Source organism: Alosa pseudoharengus, unplaced genomic scaffold (assembly GCF_046254945.1).
Source record: "Alosa pseudoharengus isolate Yale_2024_CS ecotype anadromous, Long Island Sound unplaced genomic scaffold, YU_APseudo_1.1 YU_APseudo_1.1_scf_7, whole genome shotgun sequence".
NCBI classification, from domain to species: Eukaryota; Metazoa; Chordata; class Actinopteri; order Clupeiformes; family Clupeidae; genus Alosa; species Alosa pseudoharengus.
In genome coordinates this window covers 21,966,417-21,988,975 of record NW_027468859.1, presented here as the reverse complement: position 1 = coordinate 21,988,975, position 22,559 = coordinate 21,966,417, and the positions used below count along the sequence as shown (strand labels likewise).

The 22,559-nt window shown below is 39.6% G+C and overlaps 2 protein-coding genes across 2 annotated transcripts; both read left to right on the top strand.

Moving 5' to 3' along the window:
* Positions 1–4,667: 4,667 nt before the first annotated feature.
* On the top strand, positions 4,668–6,331 carry LOC143109571 (alpha-1-antitrypsin homolog). The gene is made up of 4 exons (XM_076272342.1): positions 4,668–5,340; positions 5,433–5,703; positions 5,854–5,998; positions 6,131–6,331. The coding sequence occupies exons 1-4, from the start codon at positions 4,668–4,670 to the stop codon at positions 6,329–6,331; spliced, it is 1,290 nt and encodes a 429-aa protein (XP_076128457.1).
* Positions 6,332–19,329: 12,998 nt separating this feature from the next.
* On the top strand, positions 19,330–21,156 carry LOC143109846 (alpha-1-antitrypsin homolog). The gene is made up of 4 exons (XM_076272635.1): positions 19,330–20,006; positions 20,097–20,367; positions 20,588–20,732; positions 20,867–21,156. Exons 1-4 carry the CDS (start codon positions 19,334–19,336, stop codon positions 21,068–21,070), a joined length of 1,293 nt encoding a protein of 430 aa, XP_076128750.1. The 5' UTR covers positions 19,330–19,333; the 3' UTR covers positions 21,071–21,156.
* Positions 21,157–22,559: the final 1,403 nt, after the last annotated feature.

The following is a 22,559-nucleotide window of genomic DNA, read 5'->3' as shown; positions in this document are numbered from 1 at the left end:
ATTGTCAATATGTTGATTATGTGCAAATCACCCTGCATTCTATATATTATTTATGTTTGAACACATGCTTTGTCGTTGGGTGATTTATACAGACATCCATTGGTTTATACATACAGACAGACACATTCAGTCTTAAAAGATTTAGACATTATAATCCTGTTATTAATTGTGTCTGAGTGCCTATCTGCTAGTGTTGTTTGAGAGACTCAAAAATGCATCCATGCAAAAGCTTACAATATTCCTGGATTAGATTTTTTAATCCTGTTAACTCAAATAACTTTTCCTGTTTAACTGCAATCTTGCACATGCAACTTTAGTGGCACATGCATCCAGTGTAGAAGGACAAATTGTTTAACTATTTCTGTGGGGTCATTGACACAAGCCTTTATATCAATAAGGACGGGGCATCCCCTGGTCAGTGTTTGGTAATAGCTATGATACTATGCAATATTTCTTCCTGCAGCATTATGGCAATTAGCATTAACTATAGGACATATGTGATATATTTTAGCAAATTAGCTACACTTGTACATTTATAAAATGTTGTTTTTCCCTTTTCCCTGCCTCTTAAAGTAATAGTTTATAAATTCTTGGTGAACTACATCTGTATTCATTACCCCTGTTTGGCCATTTGGCAATACAACTTGTAGGCCTATATAGCACCATGAGTAGGCTACAGGTCAGAGGAAGGTACTGAATGGGCAGTTCATGGGCCCCTTTGTTTAGGGTGTGGCCAGTCCAAAATCGCTATCTTGACAGCGTAATAAGTTCACCAGGCACCAGGCGCATTGTTCAAAAGGGTTGTCCTTATGTTTCTTAATCAGTCATGGGTGTGTTTTGGATTCCCAAACTGTGGTAGTGTGCGAATTGAAAAAGACAATGTCAGAAAGGTGTTAATGTTTTTTTTTTTTTTTTTAATCTTAAGCCCATGTTCTCTTTGTTCTTTGTGTTTCACAATGTTGTTCTCCACACTGTTTTTGTAGTGTGAGAGCTCATAGACCTGTTGCACATTTTGATTTTGTTATTTGTTATCATGAGAGTGACCTCTCTTATTCCCTTTAGCAGCAAGGAGCGCAACATCAAACAGTGCGTTGTTATTTTGATAGACGCATCTGAAGGAGCATGCTTACACGCGAGACTGTGAATGCGAAACCAGGATTCCACTACACCTTGCTCCACTAAAAAGTGTGTGACTAGAGTATAGCCACATGCATCTGCACTCGCCTATTATTTGAACTCATCCAAACTGAAACTGACTTCACCGTGGACTCATAGGCAACAACAAAACAGTTCTACTTAGTTAGTGTTTAGTTATTTACTTCCACTATTGACTGACAAGGAGTTATAAATCGAAATCATAAACTGAAAAAAACAAGACTAACCCCAATATTGTTCGAATGACTGAATAAAATTGCTAAGAATATTCATTCTGCAGATGAGTCGTTGCCTGGAACTCGCTGCTAAGAGCTGTTTACACTTTGTGACAGTATGCACTTTTTGCTTTAGACCAGATTTTTTTTGGTCAGGTGCGTATAATGTCTTGTGGGTTTAAGATACCGATTTTTGGATCATGCGCCTGACCACACCTATTCTTTTAATTGATACGCCTGTGGGCGCAATGTTCGATTGAACTGGAACACATGGCAAAGAATGAATCACTGCCTTGGGTGTAAGATAGGAACAAGACCTGAAAGATCTGACAGAGGAAATAGTGGTCCCTCTTCAGGTTATAAAGGATGTTATAAAAGACCAGGAGAGAACAAGGTTGATGCTGTTGCTGTTTTAAATATCTAAACTTAGAAATGTGCTTTATCACAGTGAAGCAGCACAAAGCAGCAGAAGCGCTGTCAATAAGAACGTGAATACAGACCAGTAGACCCACACAGTGTTTTGTTTACATTTCAATGTTCATATTCACATTTCATTGATAGCAAAAGTCCCTCTGGATTATAAGGGCACCTGCTACTTCAGAGAGGGTGAGTTTTCTGAAAGCGGAAGCCCATGTCAAGTGAACTCAGTGAACAGAGGAAATAAGGAGAGCAATGAGCCTTGGGTCTGCAATACTCATCTTTCGACAAAGTTCAATAAGCATACTGTGCTTTTGCTCAGTCATTAGCACTTCAGTGCAAACGGTGGTTTGAAATTAATTGATAGTGAAATTACTAATAAGTTATTTAATGAATAGTTACACAAAATCTAACAAACTATTATTTTATAGCTGAGGTGTGTATTTTGACAGGTGTATTTGGCATGAAATCATTGGTATGTTTGCCTAGGACTACCTGTGGCTAGCCTGGCTCTTCCACTCGGTTTATACCCTAGCTTGCAGTGTTAAAAAAAGCCTGTTCACTACTGTACTAGTAGCAGAGCCGGACAGTAATGGAGTATATTTACTTGAGTACAGTGCTTGAGTACAATTTTGAGGGATCTGTACTTTACTCGAGTATCATTTTTGGGGAGTACTCATGACTTTACTCAAGTACATTTGAGAGGCAAATATTGTACTCTTTACTCCACTACATTTCTATCCATAACCGTGAGTACCAGTTAATTCTTCTAAAAAAAGGAAAAAAGAAAAATCTTGGAAACCCACAATTTGTTGTTTCCCTCTCAAACGTGATTGGATTGTGCAGGCGCCACTGATTGGGACAGCCTATCAGCGATCACCTTCAGCTTTCCGCCAAAGTCAACTCCATGGTCAGATTTAGATAAGAGACGAAACCATGGACGAAACAATAGAAGAAAGACGCAGCAGGTCCATCCCGGGAATGTGCCAAGCTGTGGCCCCACCTCGCCAGACTATTTAAATTTTCTAAACAAGTTAATGATAGTTTTCGCTTCAAGTGTTTCAATTACAAAATAGTATTTTGTATTTGAAATACGTATTTTAAATACATGTATTAGAAATACTGCCCATTCCTGGCAACATGGTAAAAAGATGAAAATTACTTGATTTTACTTTCAATTCCTTTTACATTCTCCAAGGTATTAATAGGACGTTTCTGTACATAAATGTAAGCACTGTGGCAGTAGTAATGCAATATTTAGAAAATGTAGGCTACTCTTGTACTCTTGATACTCAAGTACTTTTAAAAACAAGTTCTTCAGTACTTTTACTTAAGTAGACATCTGACTGTTATACTTTTACTTGTACTTGAGTAAAATTGAGCAAAGGGTATCTGTACTTTTACTCAAGTAATAAAGCTGTGTACTCTGTCTGCCTCTGACTAGTAGACTTAAGAACAAATTCATGGAAAACGAATGCTTATGAAGTATGTGATTCGATCCCACAGAGCCGGTAGGAGACAAGTTTATCTCTTTAGTTATCCAAATGAAGTGTCGCTAGCGAGGTACAGAGGCTGGTAGCCTAACACAGACCATTAATTCAGCCAGCTAGAAATGGCTGTTTTTTTCACCAACCTGAGCTGATGGAAGTATCAGGGGTTGGGGTAGATGATGTCTCACTCTCAACCTCTTCTTGCGGTGGCTGTCCCTCCCCCCAAAAAAAGACCTTCTTGTATCTAAATTAACTAACTATACAGTACGCTGCAATAGTAGGCTATTAAACTGTAGACGGGTTCATACAGTACGCTGCAATAGTAGGCTATTAAACTGTAGACGGGCTCAACAGAGGGGGGAAGAATAGAACACTGATGTTGAATTTGCAAAAAAATATTCCGACTCCATAAAGAACGCCAGGTCAGCGTTAGTAACAATGTTGCAGTTGTGGCTGCTGGCCGTGGCATTCGATTGGAACCTCATAAAAATCTCTGGGGCGATTTTCACCATTATTTTTTGAAGCACAGAGATCAGGGGCTATTCCCAAGACATCCGGGGCTATAGCCTCGAATGCCCAGGTCTAATGACACTGATCTCTGCAAATAAACATTTCCTACAAATATACATTTGTCAGATATTTTGCCACAGTTGCCAACCGGTTGTGGCAAAATATCTGACAAATGTATATTTGTAGGATATTTTAAGGCAGGGGTCATTGCATGATTCATTATTTACCCAACATGAAGCTAGAAGTGCAGCTTTAACAAAATGTCTTTCTGTGGTGAAACACATGTAGGCCTGTCAGCAGTTTTGAAGGACATGTTGATTCAATTTGGATCAATGCTTACAAAAAGTCACCTGGGGTACCGGTTAATATTTACAGGACATGAACAGGCTACTTCTAAAATCACTATAAATGTCAGATTTACCCTTAAGATAGCACTGACAAGGGAGGCACTGAGGGTAAGTCCACGAATTCCAAGCTTGCCAATTAAACATTTTATCATTATACTGTTTAATGCCATAAATTGAACTTTAACACTTTACCCTCTTAAAATCAAATAATCTCTCAATGAATCCAAAATGTACATCAAACTGTTTAAACTGTTTAGTTTAGCATAACATTTGTTCCTTATAACCATCTTTTTGGTTTCAGACGTGTGTCTGTTTGCTCTGTTTGTCTGTTGATCTTGTAATGCCGGATAGAGTTACTGACAAAATTACAATCATGCCTTATTTATAATGACCATTTAAGGTTTGTTAAGGTATTATAAATTATTTTATAATGTGCAATATAATGTGATGTGTTGCATTATATGTATGGTGAAACAATACAATACACAGCCCTATGTCTGCTGTGTGTGTTCCTGCTCTGAACAGGCCATAGGATGAGAATGATTGTGCATTGTGGTGTGGTAGCTGCCCTGCTCCTGTCTGTGGCCTTGGCCGCCCCACAGGGTGACCATGAGGGCCACGACCACGGGCCCCACACAGCAGATCATCACCACCACCTCCACCATGGAGAGGACGAGCCCCATCCACAGCACGAGGGCCAACACAGTCAAATGCTCAGTCAACCCAATGCTGACTTTGCCTTCACTCTCTACAAGAAGCTGAGTGCTTTACCTGAAAAGTCAAACATCTTCTTCTCCCCACTGAGCATATCCATGGCTCTGTCCATGCTGGCTCTTGGAGCAAAGGGTGACACTTTCTCCCAGCTGTACCAGGCTCTTGGCTATGCTGAAATGACCCCTGAGACTGTTAATGAGGCCTATGAGCACATCTTTCATATGCTGGGCCACAACCAAGAACACATGCAGCTTGATGCAAGCAACGCTGTTGCTGTTATGGAAGGGGCCAAGGTCATAGATAAGTTCTTGGAGGACGCCAAACACTACTACGAGAGTGAGGCAATCTCTGTTGATTTCTCCAAACCTGATGTTGCAGTGCAAGAAATTAACAAGTACATAGCTAAAAACACCAACAACACCATCAATGATATGGTGAAGGAAGTAGACCCAGCCACCATAATGATGCTCATCAACTGCATTTACTTTAGAGGTAGGTGTGGTTCAAGGCACAGTGAAACAACCTTGATTTCCTTTATGCTGGGGACTCACTCACTCAGCCAATGACATTTGTGTGCTTTCCAGGTGAATGGATGGAATATTTTGATCTGGAAGAAACTAAAAAAGGAGACTTCCAAGTGGATGTCAACACAAAGGCATCAGTAGACATGATGCAGAATAATGGCTTTTATGAGTTCTATGAGGACAAGGAGAACTTCACCACTGTGCTCAGACTTCCATACAAGGGCAGCGCATCTATGATCATCGTCATGCCGGACGAGGGGAAGATGAAGGAGGTTGAGGACAGCATTTGCCGCCATCATTTGAAGCACTGGATGCAGGCTATGGAATCTAGGTAATGTATTTGTCCAACGATTTCACACAATTTAAGAACAATTATAGGCCTACTTTAAAATCAGTGCGTACAATCATGAAATTCAGGGGCTAAGTCTTTCCATCATAGATAGACTACTTATGCCTGTTTCTATTTCTGTTTTTATTTCAGTAATCTGATTGTTCACATGCCAAAATACTCCATCTCTGGCAAATTCTCACTGAAAGATACCTTGGAGTCAATGGGTGTTGTCAGTGCCTTTTCTCATACAGCCGACTTCACCGGAATGACGGACCAAAAAGTAAGAGTATCAAAGGTATGTATCAGACATATTAAACAGTATAGCACATGAGGACATGTTTTGTGTGTGGAAGTACACAATTACAATTGATGGGTAATCGTTCACGTTATCCATTCCATTTGTTTTATCCATTCATTCCACATTAAGGTTGAACACAAAGCTGTCCTCAATGTGGACGAGAAAGGCACAGAAGCAGCTGCAGCCACAACAGTGGAGATTGTGCTCATGTCAGCCCCTGTTCAACCGAAGACGATTAAAATCGACCGGCCTTTCTTAGTGTTCATCACAGATTATAACACTAAAAGTATTCTGTTCATGGGCAAAATCTCAAACCCTGCAGCCGAATGACCATAACATCTGACTGTACTGTGCTTTCACAGTGTGAAAGAGAAAACTGAGAAATGTGACACGTTTTGAAATATATGTAATAAATATTACATGATGTACAGCACAATGTAAATATCAATGTATTATTTGTTGCATACAAATATCAGGGTTATTCTCTGTCTGTCCCTCTCTCTCTCTCTCTCTCTCTCTCTCTCTCTCTCTCTCTCTCGTCCATTTGTATCATGAAGGCGTAAACAGGCAGGGCAAAAGAGGACTCATGCAGGTCATATCAGCACCTGATGCAGTAGCACAGATCATTTTCTGTTGTAACACAGTTTTTGACAGTAAGCAGTCTCATGCTACATACACATCTGCAGAGTTGGCAATCAGTGATTAGAGATTTGTGTTAAACACGACATCTTATATCAATGGCTGTACTTTCAAGTAAGTTTACTGCACATACTGTAGGCCTATGTCATTTTCACAGTCTCATGCAGTCACAGTTTAAATCTAAAATATTCAATCTTGAAAACAGATCTAGTTTTGATCTTGAGAAATATATATATTTATCTGTGAAGCAGATCTTCTTTTCCAGGCTCATATAAGGAGAATGGCTGGCCCGAAGGCTTTTTCAAGGGTGGCCCTCTTCATGAAATCTCCCCTCAGTTCAGTCCATTAAGCCTAATGGTACCATGTAGATGAAATAATAAGGAATAAGGAACAATATTATTATTATTATTATTATTATTATAAATGAGAATGAACAGTTACATAGTTCATAACTAGACATTAATTAACATTATTTCTTGCAAAAACTCTTGAAGTACTTTGAAGCTATCACATCATATATTTTTACCAAAAAAACACAAATAGCTAGGACTATCTTTTAATATTTTATTTATATTATAGCAAACATATTTCCTGGCACTGTGTGTGGGATCAAGCATTCTATAAACTTATAGAAGAAACAATTAAAGTAAAATACATTTTCTAGGTTGCTAGCTACTTTTATTAGTCAGTTGTCTCAGATTTCATATCATCCTGGATGATATTGAGGCATTTAACAATCCTTTTACAGTACCAGGAACTGTAACCCAGGATAAGGTGTAAGGCCTATGTTAAAAATAAATAGTATGAAAATTAAATGAGAGGCACTTAAGCCTTTAGTTCAAGTTATTTGTTGGTCACATACAATTATACAAAGTATATGTAGTGAAATGCTTAGTCCTCTGACTTAAATGACTGCAGGGAGTATATTATCTAGAATGTAAACTAGATGTACCACAGAGCGGTACAAAATATGACCGCCGCCCAGTCCAGCACATTTTTTCCACAAAAAGAAATCACGCTGAAAGGCCTATATGGTTCTAACTGTCTCACTAAATTGCATTATCCACACTCAATTCTCACTGGTATCTGCTAGACAACAAGTACCAAAACATGATTAGTTCATAGATTTCACATGTAAAATTCATTTTATACAACCCCACCTCCATCTTGCCTGTTCATAATTATGAAAAATTCTTGATTGTTTGTGTTATGTTTATGTTATGTGTGTGGGTGTGTGTGTGTGTGTGTGTGAGTGTGTGTGTGTGTGTGTGTGTGTGTGTGTGTGTGTGTGCGTGCCTACGTATGTGCCTGTGCATGGAAGCGTACATATGTCTACTGTGTGAGTATGTGTCATACGCAGTGCCGGCCCAAGCCTTTTGGGGGCCCTAAGCAGAATTTGATTTGGGGGCCCCCTCCCACAACGCAGTCACCTGTGCTATATAATGTCATATTATAAATTAATACAGTGAGGTTATGTATTAATACAGCGACTGATTATGAACTACTGTCCCCCTGGACACAGATGCATAAGGACCCTCTCCCCCTACCCTGTTTGTGCAAATGTGGGTACAAACGGGTGGGTGTGTGTGTGTGTGGGGGGGGGGGGGGGGGGTTAGATGTGATTTCCTGTATTCTGGTGCATTTTTGGGATGGTCAGCTGGAGAAGGGCAGTACCTAAATTTGTTCAGATTCATAGCCTTTTGCTTTTTGACTTATTGGTAGTGAATTCACACAACTACTTGGGGTTCAGGGTCCCTTGACCTCTTGGGCTCGGTAGGCTCATTCAGTAATCCATCCTTGCTCACATGCCAAAAATGTTTTGGGGCTCCAATCTAGACTTCTGGCCCCATGTGCTTGGTAAACCAATGTATTAATATAGTTGTTATTTACACCAACCCTGTCACCTTTTAATCTTAGAGGGTACTAAAATCACAGATTTATTTGAAACATTCATATTCAAAGTGAAGCACTAAGGGTGGTTTACTGAAGTTGAATTGACAAATAACAAAATACAACAGCATTTGTATTTGTTGTAAACAAGTACATCAGTTTAATGACTTGTTTTTCAACAGATTTGCTGAACAAATCCGCAAATGTGCATTAAATGAGCAATTTTCAACTACAAAATAAAAACAAAATAGACAAACATTAATAATCAAAAATAAAATGTCCCAAAAAATAGATAATTATTCCTACTTCGTTCCTGGTTTTTAGGCATCTGCAACTCTGCAGTGGACGAACCTGCAATGATTAAATAAATACATAGATAAATTAAAAAAAAACCGATGTTAAATGTGTCGTGTCATATTAACAGGCTATGTAACCATTTGCCATCAAGAAAACCTCACCTTCTGGTAGGTAGAGTTAGGTAGAGGTAGAGATGTGCTCCAAAGGACTTCAACAGTGTCTCTGAAAAAAAAAAAATATTGCATAAGTGCATAGTTGATCGAGCAGAATGAGTTTATTTTGCTATCATTACTTACACTCAAATAACAAGCAATTCCACATGTAACAATTCATATTCTATTGGCAAATGAGGCATAATCAAAAGAGTATACTTAATTGCAGTATGGTGAACGCTTAACATGGTGATCTACTGCAGCCTAAATATTAGGGTAGCACCGCTACATCACTTGCCACTATCTTAATCAAATGTAAGTTTATTTTCATCACAGAAGTCTCCCCACCCAACATGGTATATTTTCTCAAACACTAGCAGCTACCATCTCTCTCCAAAGATCTTAGAGCAGAGCGCACTGCTGTTCCATCTTTGCCTATGAAGCTGGAACATTACCGATGCCCAGAGTCGCGCTAGTCAGTGGGTTGGGTTGGGACTGGGAGCCTGGGCTTAGTCTGTTGTTGCTATCAGACTTACCACTATGTCACATATTATAGAGCAGTAATAAACTATCAACACTTTCAGGTACGAAATCAGAAACAATCCCTCTGTGGTAAATTTGCCTTCAGCTACGTTTTCATGTAGCTACTGTAGTGCTAATGTCCACTTCAGTCAGCTAGCTAACTTTAATTTACGACATAATAAGCCCACCTAGAGCAAGGGTACATGCTTGATTGAACATCCAAAACAATCCCAATATCCTTGACATCTGAAATACATCTAGATAAATATATATTAATGGGAGACATTTCTCTGTTGATGGCGGAGATTTAGCTCTGGTGATGGCTTATATTAGATCATGACAGCTAGCTACCTCAAGCACAAAACATACTGTAAATAATCATGCAAAACATACCTGTATCTTGCTCGTTTTTCTCCTCCTCTGTCATTTTCTTCGTTCTGTTATCGGCACCAGAGAGATACGTCCTTTTTTGTGACTTGTCTTAACATTACCGTCTCTTCCGATTGTTGAACTTGATGCAGTGTCTGCACGAATTGTATATGCACCCGAGGTGTCTACTTTATGCGCGTGACTCAAAGGCTGGCAGACACAGTAGCAGTAGGCAGGCATATTGATCATGAAATCATAATTTTCTTGATTTGAATGATAATTGTTTCATTTATTCATTCATTGATGTCACTTATTTACGTTATTTATTATGTAAAAAAAAAAAAAAGAAACTCGATTGGGGGCCCCCTGGTGGCCAGGAGGCCCCAAGCAGCCGCTTAGTTCGCTTATGCCTCGGGCCGGCCCTGGTCATACGTATACTGTGAATGTGTGTGTGTGTGTGTATCTGTTTGTGCACATGTGTGCACATGAACTGGGTTAACATGACCCCTGGAGGCAAATATACGGAAAAAATGGTCATCCTAGGCCCTACAGTTCTCAAGATATTCACAGAGAACTGTGTCTGGCCTACCCTCCTTTCGGGGGGTCCAGTCCAGCGGGGGGGCTACAGATCAAAACGAAAAATGACAGTTCCATGCTATCCATGTGGGGGTACATGCCCACCAAGTTTTGTGTACCCCGGTCTTTCAGTGTCCCGGGAATCCTTGTTGGTGTACATCACTAAATGTACACATAAATTGTTTTATTGTAAGGCCCCCCATGAACGAAAGTACACAAAACTTGGCATGCATTCGGAGGGTGTCATAATGATCCTACACTTTCAATTTCGTGCAGTTTTGACCATGTCAGCCAGAGATATTGTGATGAAAACACCTAATTTTTTGCTTTTTAATTTTTAACTAGGTGGCGCTATACATGAAATGAGTGGTTATGGAATGGGTTGACATGGCCCCTTGAGATCAACATACAAAAAAAAAAATGTTCCTCCTAAACCTTACGGTTCTCGAGATATTCACAGAAAACTGTGTCTGCCCTACCCTCCTTTCGGGGGTGCAGTCCAGCGGGGGGGGGGGGGCTACAGATCAAAACGAAAAACGATGGTTCCATGCTATCCATATGGGGTTACATGCCCACCAAGTTTCGTCTACCCCGGTCTTTCAGTGTCCCGGGAATCATTGACAGAAATTTGGACATGCGAAAAAGAAAAAGAAAAAAAAAAATCTGACTAAACCTATATGACCGCCGCTTCGCTGCGCGGCGGTCATAATAAACAAGGGATATCAATATAGAAGATCAGTGATAAGTATGTATGAATGGCAAATAAGTATGCTGATGGGATGCACGCTGATGTGCATGAGTAAGTGCATTGAGGTTTTGTCATGTGCTCTAGGTGCACTGTAATCCCACATTTTGTTTGAACCTATAAAAAGTTGTACATTGCACACAAATCTCAGAATATCCCACATATTACACGCCAATTTTGAGTGAGGAGAATGGTTTTCATGAATTTGTAGAATCAACTGGGATCTTTCAGTTGTATCAACATTCTGAGCAACAGGTGGCCCAGGAAAGAAGATTTGATTGGATTCCGCCAAAATGCACTTTTTTCCCACTTCCAAACCTGGGGATTTCCCGCAGACGACGACAGAGATAGAAGTCACGGACGGTTCACGACAGCAAGTCACAGACTGCTTAAAATTGGAGCAAGACAATAAAATGCCAAGGTATTTCCCACTCTTTGTTTCTTATCTTGTTATCCGATTACCAACATAAGTTTGCCATTAGATAGCCTCCGCTAAGTAACGTTAGCAGTTTAACCAATAACTGTAAATAAGTTAGCATTCGCCATTTTACATTAGCTATTACATAGGCCTACAAGTGAACATGCTAACTTAACCTACTATCGCTGTTCCATATCAATGCTTATGAATGGTAATTATAACCAGTAGGACGACAGTTGAGCCTGGAGGCAGGCTTCGAAACAAAGGAATCAACTGTAAACAAGCTAACTGTCCATGCTATCAACGAAAGTTGTACAACAAGCTGAATTAGTGGGCTTCTTTTTAAACGGAGCCGTGTGTTTCCTTTGCTTGCTATAAAGGCATGGCTTTACAGTGGCAACCGGGGGATACGCGGGATAACGGCCTTCTAGGTGTGTCCAGTTATAAGGTATTAATGGACTCGGGTGGAGGCAACTCCGTTGCGCGTCGGGGAGTTCTTTGCCCCTTGCCCGCATAAGGACACCTTGGTGGCCGTTATCCCTTACATAACGTTCCGTCTTTCTGACAACATGCTACTGTAAATTATGCAGCAACATTAAAATAAAGAAAGGAACATAAATTGGAAATGCAAGTATCGCGCATTTAATTGCGAGAAGAGAGGACAAATATTAAAGCATTAAGACTGAAGCTGTGGAGCATGGTAGCTGTACTAGAAGCGAACCGTTTCGCTGTCCTTACAATGAGTGTTTGTGCACTTTAAGTTGGCACGCTTAGGACTCACATGTCCCGGTTTCATTTGCCAGGTTGGTCACAGCAATCTGCCCTTCACGTTGTCTTTTAGAAGAAAGGAGGTTGTGATGGACAAGCCTCCTGTGAGCCAGATGATACAGCGTTGGCCAGCACTCTTTGTTGAAAATCAGGTAAGGTTTGATTGTCTTTGTTAATGTCTGTAAAAGTCTGTAAAAGTCTAATATAATGCAGCCATGTGAAGTTAACATAATGTTACTGTAGCCTTTGATGTCACCCACCCACACACACACACACCCTCACATACACACAGGTATGCCCTCCGCCCCCCCTCACACACAGGTAGGCTACACCCCCCCCCCATCATTTCATCACCCCAATTCCTTTTATGAGTACATGACAATAAACAAAAAACTGAGTAGATGGGAGAGCCCTGTAATATGAAGTGTCAAGCGAACTACCTAAATGATTGTTCACAGTGTCTTGATAAACATGATTTATTTCTGTCTCTGTTTCAGGTCTCCCAGGAAATTCAGCAGAGTGGCAGGGAAAAACCTGAAACAGGAATTATATGAGTCTCTGGATCGTCTTTGCCCTAAACTTGTTGAAATCATCAGGTCAAAGAGAGGTCTAAAGGGACAACTTCTGGATGGTCTGTTGCGCCAAACAAAGATTTGCAAGATGAAGTGATACTACTGATTTTGGTGTATGGATGTCTTGAATGATAGCTGTCTGTAATGTCACTGTCTCTTATGTTACTGTGTTAATGTCTCTAATGTCTCTGCTTTCACTGCAATCCAGACATCGGACACTGCTGACATCAGATGCCTTGTCCTGAGAGGGCTTCCAATACTCTTTGATGACAACTCAGCTGATTTCTTCAAGACTTGCTTTGTAAGTAGTATCACTGAAGTATAATTCTTCAGTTGTTAGATATATAACTAAGGCCAATAATGCCATGAAGAGTGAGTTAATTTGCTGTAAGACATTTGTGGTTCATCCTAATGGGACATTACAATTTATATTATAATATAAAATGTGAAATCATCATGCCATTCCTTATGTAATCCAGGTTTCATTTCAAGTCAGTACTCAAATATGTTACTGTGTGCTCTGATTTTCCTTAGTACCTACAAGCCCAACATGACCACGAGGGTGGCTGGTAACAATTTTCAATCTGGACCTTTTTGTATTTCCAGTCTGAATATGTATTTGGTAATGTCAATGTACAATGCCCAATTATGATGTAATTTGTACTTGGTTAGGTTTTAAAAGTAAGAACAATGTGCTGTATTTCTAATTAAATATATATGTGTGTGTGTGTGTGTGTTATGTTTAGGTCACTAATGACGAGGGCGTATACAGACACATTGGAACAGGAATACTCTGCTTCACTGAGGAAGATATTGCACCGCATCCTCTGACTCCATCTTCTGTAGGAATCGTCTTGGAGGGGACTCCAAGAGTGTTTGAGAGTGAGCGTGAGTTTGGGAGACGGGGATAGAGCAATTGTATTGTGTACCTAGCTGTTTGCAGGCAGGTATTGTGGGGATGCTAAAAAGGAAAGTTTTAATGCTGACAAATCAGCTGTAAAGTGTGAATGTGAGTGAGTTTGTTTGAGTGAATGTGAGTGAGTGTGTCTGAGTGTTTGCAGGGTTGGATATTGTGGTGGATAATGTTTATAATAATACCTCAGTGTTTGTGTGTGTGTGCACGTATCCAGTGTTTGAGAGTGGTACTTTTTGACTGCCTTGTCAATGCCCATGTTTTGCATAAAGGTGCATTTTGATTATCTATTACTTATCATAGTATGCTCTGAGCTGTAATATAATTCCTTTGTGGATGTGTGTGGGGTCTGGCCCATTTTGCCTTTTACCACTTTGGGTATCAGCTGACACTTATAAATATAGTGTGTTCTTGAAATTGTATTGATGGTGTATTCTACATCTGTGTGTGTATGTAGAGTTTCTATAGAGCTTGTATTTCTATTCTCTGTGATTTTGATCATGTGTATTTTGAAATTGTTGAGTTGAGTAACAATTGAATAAACATTCAAGTGTTCTGAATAAAGACTGTTTCTTTTACTTTCATAGCTTAAGCCCCATAAAACACATTTAACTATAAGAAATGTCTAATGAACTTTTAATTAAATTAAAAAGACATTTTATGCTCACTTAATTAAAAGTTTAAGTTAAAATAGTAAATATTTATAAGTTACATAAACATACATTGAAGGTATTCTTTCATCGCAAGTTTACGTTGTTGTAACATGCAAAACTAGTTTATTGTACTAAAATTCATCATGCATTACTATTTGGCACATGTCGTACACTTGACGTAAATTTGTTCGTTTATTGAACAATACATAACATAAAATATTTAGGGCAACGTGTTACCTTGAAAATTTTATGTTTATTGAACGAATTAGGGTTTACAGTGTGCAGTCCTTAATCAAGATGCAGACAGACTTCTTGACAAGAGCTATTTGAGAAAAGGAGCATTTTAAACTAAACTAAAAACTGACCTGTGATGAGATGCAGTGGCGTAACTATAGTAGGTGCAGCAAGTGCAGTCGCACCAGGGCCCGTGACCTCCCGGGGCCCGTCGCTACCCCCGCAATGCAATTGCTGGAAAATTCTATACAGGTTCTTTCTGACTAACCGGCGTGCCTTTGACCAGGCCAAGGCTACAGCGCAGACGCTCGCAAATAAATGGGGGGTTCAGAGTACATTTGAAAATGTTAGAGCACGGAGAGTGAAGCGTCACTTTGACTAACTATCGGAAGATGAGCGCTTAACCGATGCAGAGAGATACTTCAAAGTGCAGGTATTTAATGCAACTCTGGACATCATAATCAGTCAGCTCTCCCAAAGATTTGCAAGTATGCGGGAAACTTGTCATGTGTTTGAGTCTTTACGTCCTATGACCCTTCAACTCGCAGGTGATGATGAACTGCTTGAAAAGACAAGACGTTTGTCAGACCATTATAGCAGGGACATTGCACCGACATTCCCAACACAACTCCTCTCAAAGCAGAGATTTCACAGAAGTCATCTATTTTTCAACTTGCCAAAATGCTGGTGGTAGATTATGACAGTGTAACATCCACATTCGGGGAAGTGTGCTCTCATGTTGTTTCTGACATTGCCTGTGACTGTGGCAACAGCTGAGCGATCTTTTTCTAAACTCAAACTTATTAAGACCTACCTAAGGAGCAGCATGGGGCAGGAGAGGCTCAGTGGGTTAGCTATCCTGTCCATTGAAAATACGAGAGCCAGAGCATTAAATATTGGGAACATCGTTAACGATTTTGGCCTAATTCACGCATATTGGGGATTGCATATGAATGATTTTATTTGGTTTCTGCACCGATAAATAAGTTAGGCTACATTAAGTTTTGTTTCTGCGCAGTGCAGGTTTCAAGCAACGCTTGCAGTTTCAGCAGAGGGTTGAAGAAGCGCATTGAGCGCATTGAGTGTTCCCATAATTCCATGCGAGTTTTTGTTAATGCAGTAATATTAGATTACCATGGCCTGCAGGCTGTTAATAAAACATTTTTTTTAATTGTTTCACATGTAATGCATCCGATATAGCCTAGTCGTGTGTTTTTTATTTGAAATTATAATATGTAACTACTAAACTACTTCGGTGCCTCAGGCCCTTTGTATAAACAATTGAAGTCACCCTTAATGTGTATTGCATGTATCAGAGCTAATTCATCCTAGGCAGATTTGGTAAGAAGTGTACCATCCTTTTAAGGAAACACGAGAGATCAGGCAATTCTAATAAGCATGAAAAGCCGTCTGCATTTAACATTTCTTATTTGTGTTACTTCCCTTACAGAAATATCAGGTATCTGGCAAAATCTTTCCATACATTTGCAGCAAGGTCATATTTTCACATGCAAATTATGTTTCTGGCAAACAGTTTTGGTTAACTTTTGTCAATGTTGCAGCAAATTTGCAGCAATGTCATATGCAAATTGGGTTTGTCACCAGAAGTTCACTGAAAGTTTGCCATTATTGGATAAGTGTGGTGGCAAACCACTGGCGAACACATTTGCCACTATAGCAGAGTAGTGTCATGGCATAGGAGAAAAAATATATAACTGATGGGTGAATTAATAATTTTTTTACCAGTAAATCATAAAGGTAGATGTGTGACCAATATCACTTACAGGAACAGGGCAACATTTTAGCTTATGTCTCCGCCAGAGTTAGATAAGATTATACATACCCTTCTTGTCTCTGTGCGTGCAGTCTGTGCTCAGTCTGAAGCACCCACCGTTAGCATAGCTTAGCAGAGTTCATTGAGGTGGGCCGTTCCAAATAGCCAAATAGAGAGAGAGAGAGAGAGAGAGAGAGAGAGACCTCTGACCAGTGGTAGATCAGAAGAAATCAAGAGAGTATACATGAGAAGAGAGGAGAAGAGAAAAGTGTCAGGAAGAGAGGCCAGAGAGAGCAAGGCCTCCTCCAAAAGAAGTGAGCAGGCAGGCCAGAGTCAAAGACAAAGTCAAAGTCTGTGTTCTTCTCCTTATATCTAAAACAACTTAACATGTTAACATACTGTATATAGACAGCATGCATCTGGAATCACCAGGGCATCTCTCCTATTATCTGTGAGCAGGGGGTGTGGGCACATCTAATCAGAGAATGCATCAAATATCCCAGGTTACAGAAACATCATGCATTAACTTTACTGTTCTCCAACTGACAACACGGCATTTCTCGCATGGAGACGTGAAATGATGTTAGACACAATCAGATTATTTCTCCTTTGACAAATATAGTTAGAGTTCTATTTACTTTGGTCCAGGAGAGGCCCGGGACTGAGTTAGGCCCTCAGCAGGGTGACGAGAACCGAGACCAAATGGCAGCTGAAATCAGAGACTTTCTAGTTCACTCTATGTATAAACGGAGGTGCTGCTGATTACAAAAGGTTTTGTCAACATGAGACCTTTCCACTGGTTTAGGTATGCAAAGTGGTGGCGTCACTGCAAAGGCACAACGTCACTGCAAAGGCATTAATTGTAATCAAAGATGCCATAGGTGTGAAAACTAACCCTTAATAGTCCATTAAACTTTTTTTTACTGCCTCACTGTTTGCGTGCTATATTAGCACATATGCATAGCCCCTCCCTCCATCCCACAGCCGGATTGTGGCCACACTTATATATATAGTATATATATATATATATATATATATATATATATATATATATATATATAGAGAGAGAGAGAGAGAGAGAGAGAGAGAGAGAGAGAGAGAGAGAGAGATAGAAAGAGAGAGATAGATATAGTTTTTCTATAGTTGTTTTTTATATTACCTTGTCTACTCTCTTATATGTCCATATTTATTTTATGCTGGTCTCTAGACTTTATTCTTGCACTGTTGCACTGTTGGACTTACTCATTTGCACCATCACCATGACACTCACTCACACAGAGCACCTTACCTTACTATGCACAGAGAATCACAGGCTCAGTACCTGCCTCAGTCATTGCAAGCGCCTCATGATTAATCACCCACTATGTGCATACTGTTTTTAGACTTTAGACTAGACTTTAGACTTTATATTTATATTTAGATTTTGAGTTATTTAGTATAATTTGTATTTTAGTATATTCTTTATCTTCTACTGTCCTTATTGCTTAGCAGTGTTTTTATATTATATACTTTTAATTACTTTTTTCTGCTGTTAGTAAATGTGTGTGTGATGTCTGTATGCTACTGAGACCTTGAATTTACCCTTGGGGATCAATAAAGTATCTATCTATCTATCTATCTATCTATCTATCTATCTATCTATCTATCTATCTATCTATCTATCTATCTCTAAACCTGGGTATGTCAACTTGTGTGCCAGGGCCATTTGAGTGACTGGCTAATATTTCACAAATTCTGCCATGGTATGTAAACTTGTAAGCACAACTGCACATTTCCATCAGAGTTTAACTAACAATCCTATTTAGAACGCCAGACTGGTTGGGTTCATTTTGTCACCATTACCAAAATTGTAAATTATGCTTGAATATATTTATGTATTTTAAAGACTTTGGGCATGCTAAATAGCATAAACATGTTTAGAGTGGACTTCAAAAATAGATCTATATGTTGTGAAATACCCAGTTCTGTGGGGTTAAAGGCCATGTTGCATCAATGTGGGTTGGCTGATTAGAAGTTAGTTAATGCTTAGTGAAAGTGCCTCAGGTATGTTTTGTTAATATTTACAGAAAGTGGCAAATCTAATCCCAAAATGGCTATAAAATACTGGATGTAGCCTGGTAGTTGTCACTGACAAGGGGACCACCTAAGGTAACTTCAACTAAGTCTTGAATATTGAAATACTAAATACCAATTTGTAAATAATGTAAATAATCAGATTCTGTCTTCCCAGTATTTAGTTAATGCTTACTGAAAGGGACTATGGGTTTGAATGTGAGTTAATATTTACCGGTACACAATTTGTGGAATACATCCACAAGTATGTACAAAAGTATGCATTTTGCAATTGTCTAGTTGTTTCTTTTAGCAAAAGAAAATACAGTTTCTGTGTCAGCTGTTGGCCATCCTGTTACTGTGAATTAATTACACATTCATTTATTGTACTCTCTATTCTAAACTACAATTTTAGAGTTCTATTGTCTGATGTTAAGAATGGATAACATTTTGGATAAAGGTCTTTTTTGTGCGTTGAACTATAATGGCTCTCTATTTTGCAACCAACAATTGCATGTGGTCACACACATTAATTGCTTGATATGCAGTAGCTCCTTAGCACCAGATAGAATTAGTGATAAAATTAGAATCATACCTTGTTTATAATGTGGAATTATATCAGTTCATATATTATGTACTTTTGATACTTTCATAATATCCAGTGGAATAAATGATGAAAAAATGATGAAACAATACAATACTCAGCCCTACATATGTCTGCCAATGTGTGTGTGTTCCTGCTCTGAACAGGCCATAGGATGAGAATGATTGTGCATTGTGGTGTGGTAGCTGCCCTGCTCCTGTCTGTGGCCTTGGCCGCCCCACAGGGTGACCATGAGGGCCACGACCACGGGCCCCACACAGCAGATCATCACCACCACCTCCACCATGGAGAGGACGAGCCCCATCCACAGCACGAGGGCCAACATAACAACACACTTCAGGGACCCAATGCTGACTTTGCCTTCACTCTCTACAAGAAGCTGAGTGCTTTACCTGAACAGTCAAACATCTTCTTCTCCCCACTGAGCATATCCATGGCTCTGTCCATGCTGGCTCTTGGAGCAAAGGGTGACACTTTCTCCCAGCTGTACCAGGCTCTTGGCTATGCTGAAATGACCCCTGAGACTGTTAATGAGGCCTATGAGCACATCTTTCACATGCTGAGCCATGAAAAAGAAAAAATGAAGCTTGACGCAACAAGTGCGGTTGCTCTCAGGGAAGGAGCCCAGGTCCTGGATACGTTTTTAGAGCAGGCCGGACATCATTTTGGGAGCACACCATTCACTGTTGACTTCACCAAACCCGACGTGGCCACTGAGGAAATCAACAAGTACATTGCCCAACAGACCAACAACACGATCACCGATATGGTGAAAGAGGTGGATCCAGACACTCTCATGATGTTAATCAACTGCATTTATTTCAGTGGTAGGTCTTGCAGATGAGCAATAATGTGATGGTTTCATTGGGCGGGGTGCTTGCTACTTGAGGTATAACTATCATTTTTACATCCGGCAGGGGAATGGCAAAGCCCATTTACCACGAGGCTAACAAAACCAGCCGATTTTCACGTGGACGAAAACACAAAAGTGACCGTGGACATGATGCTGTCCGAGGGTGAATATGAATACTACGAGGCCAAAGGGAACTTCACCACAGTGATCAGGATTCCGTACCATGGCAGTGCATCGATGATCATCGTCCTACCCGACCAGGGGAAGATGAAGGAGGTTGAAGACACCATCAGCCCTTCCTATGTCAAACACTGGATTGAAGCAATGGAAGAGGGGTAATGGTTGTGTGATAATGCATTGTCTGATAATAATACAAACTTGTAGGAAGTCAATCAAGAAAGTCAAGTAGAAAATCAATTCAATCGAACACATTAAAATAGCTACACCACATGGCAATGGCTTTGAAATATCACTGAATATCACTGTAATACTCGATTGACAACACTGCATATTTTTGTTAATTGTATACTGAATAAATGTATGGTTTTGTTTCAGGCCTGTGAAGGTTCTTATGCCAAAATATTCTATTTCTGGAAGATTTTCATTGAAAGACACCTTGCAAGCCATGGGTGTTGTCACTGCTTTCTCTGACACTGCAGACTTCTCCCCAATGACATCTGCAGCAGTCAAGGTATCAAAGGTAAGCATAAGAAATGTTATATATTAGTTATAGCATGGACATGTGGTGTGCATTCTTGAACTACCTTGAAGAAATGCAGCTTGTAAGTATTCCATCAATATATCATTGCAATCCCTTTTCCATTTCTTGTGTAGGTGGAACATCAAGCAGTCCTCAATGTCAATGAGAAAGGCACAGAAGCAGCTGCAGTCACAACTGTAGAGATTGTACTGAGAGGTATATTCATACCACAACGCAAAGTCATTGAAATCAACAGACCATTCTTCGTGTTCATTACAGACAAGAGCACCAAAAGTATTCTCTTCATGGGCAAGATTTCAAACCCAGCAGCAAAGTGAAACGTATTCTGCTATCAAAATGAAGTTCATGTCTAATGTCGAATTTACAGAAACATCATACATATTTGGGGGAACACAATAAATGTTTCATACTGTACAATGGCTGAGACACGTTTTTATTGTTGGGATACATATGAAGAAAGAAATCGCAGTGGCCTAATACACATTTATTAAAGTACATGTACTGTATATACAGTATGCACCATATTTGGTTGTAAGCAGTCTCATATTTCATTCACCTGAGAATAGGTTGGCAGGCCTATCTAATGCTGGATTTCAGATTTACAGATAATCTACAGATAATTTGTATGTGCTCATGCCTCCTGAGCAGGACTTAAGAATTAGTTAGAGAATGTCTGACAAAATATTATGCAAGAGTAGACTTTTAATGGGACATGCCCCATGTTTGTTTTATCTCAGTTTAACCAGGTTAGTAGTGACACCTTGTGGCTAACATGTTTAGTGTAATATACTGGGTGGGGAGAAAAGGTAAAAGAAAGAGGGAAGAGTGAGGAGAGACATCCAGTTGAATGGAGAGAGACGGAGAAAAGGAGCCTTTCAAGTTGCTGCAGGAGTCAGGAAGAATACAGGCAAGAGCTTGCTTGGAAGGAAGGAAGAAGAAGAAAAGAGAAAAAAAGAACCAAAAAGAACCTACATTGCTTTGCATGGTCTGTAATCATTTCTGTATCAGCCGCTGACCTGAACTTTAACTCATTTATTCTGAAACATGACGTTGCGGGAACAGTATAAGCTTGAAAAAGCTTTCCCAAAAATGTGGGGTATCCTAACAGCTGTCCTGGGTAGTGTATTGTACACACCATTGGTAAACTTGCCCTGGAACCGGGGTGGCAAAGAATGCTATAACATTTTGGCTCTTAAGGAATATAGACAACAACACTGTTCACTGTTTAAGTTAACGAGTCTGCTGACAGACTATTGTTTTGTTTTCAAGTTGGGACATTGTGAAAAATTTAAATAACAATAGAATGCGATCATCTGCAAACCTTGTAAACCCATATTTAGCTGCAAAAACAACACATGTTGAAAATGACAAATTAGAATATTTCATTAAAAAAAAACATATTGAATTTGATGCCAACGACACGTCTCAAAATAGTTGGGACGGGGGCAACAAAAAGCTGGAAAAGTTGTGTAATGATAATGCATACTTGAAAACTCAGAAGGATAATAAATATTGAGTATTATTATATGATATTACAATAAACATGCACTAAGCAGGATTTGAGCTGCATTTGACATTTTTACAGATGTAAATGACATAGGTCCTAACAGTATGCCTACCAGCTGTTTTGAGTTAAGGCTATGTTTAGCCTCATTCAGTAACTTCATGATGGAACCTTGAAGACATTTCTTGAGCAGGAAAATAAATTTCTCACGCTGGCCTTCATGTATGCAGCCAAAATCAGACTAAACAACATAAATGTTGACAATCTGTTTCAAAGCCTAATCCTAATCTATGAAAATCACT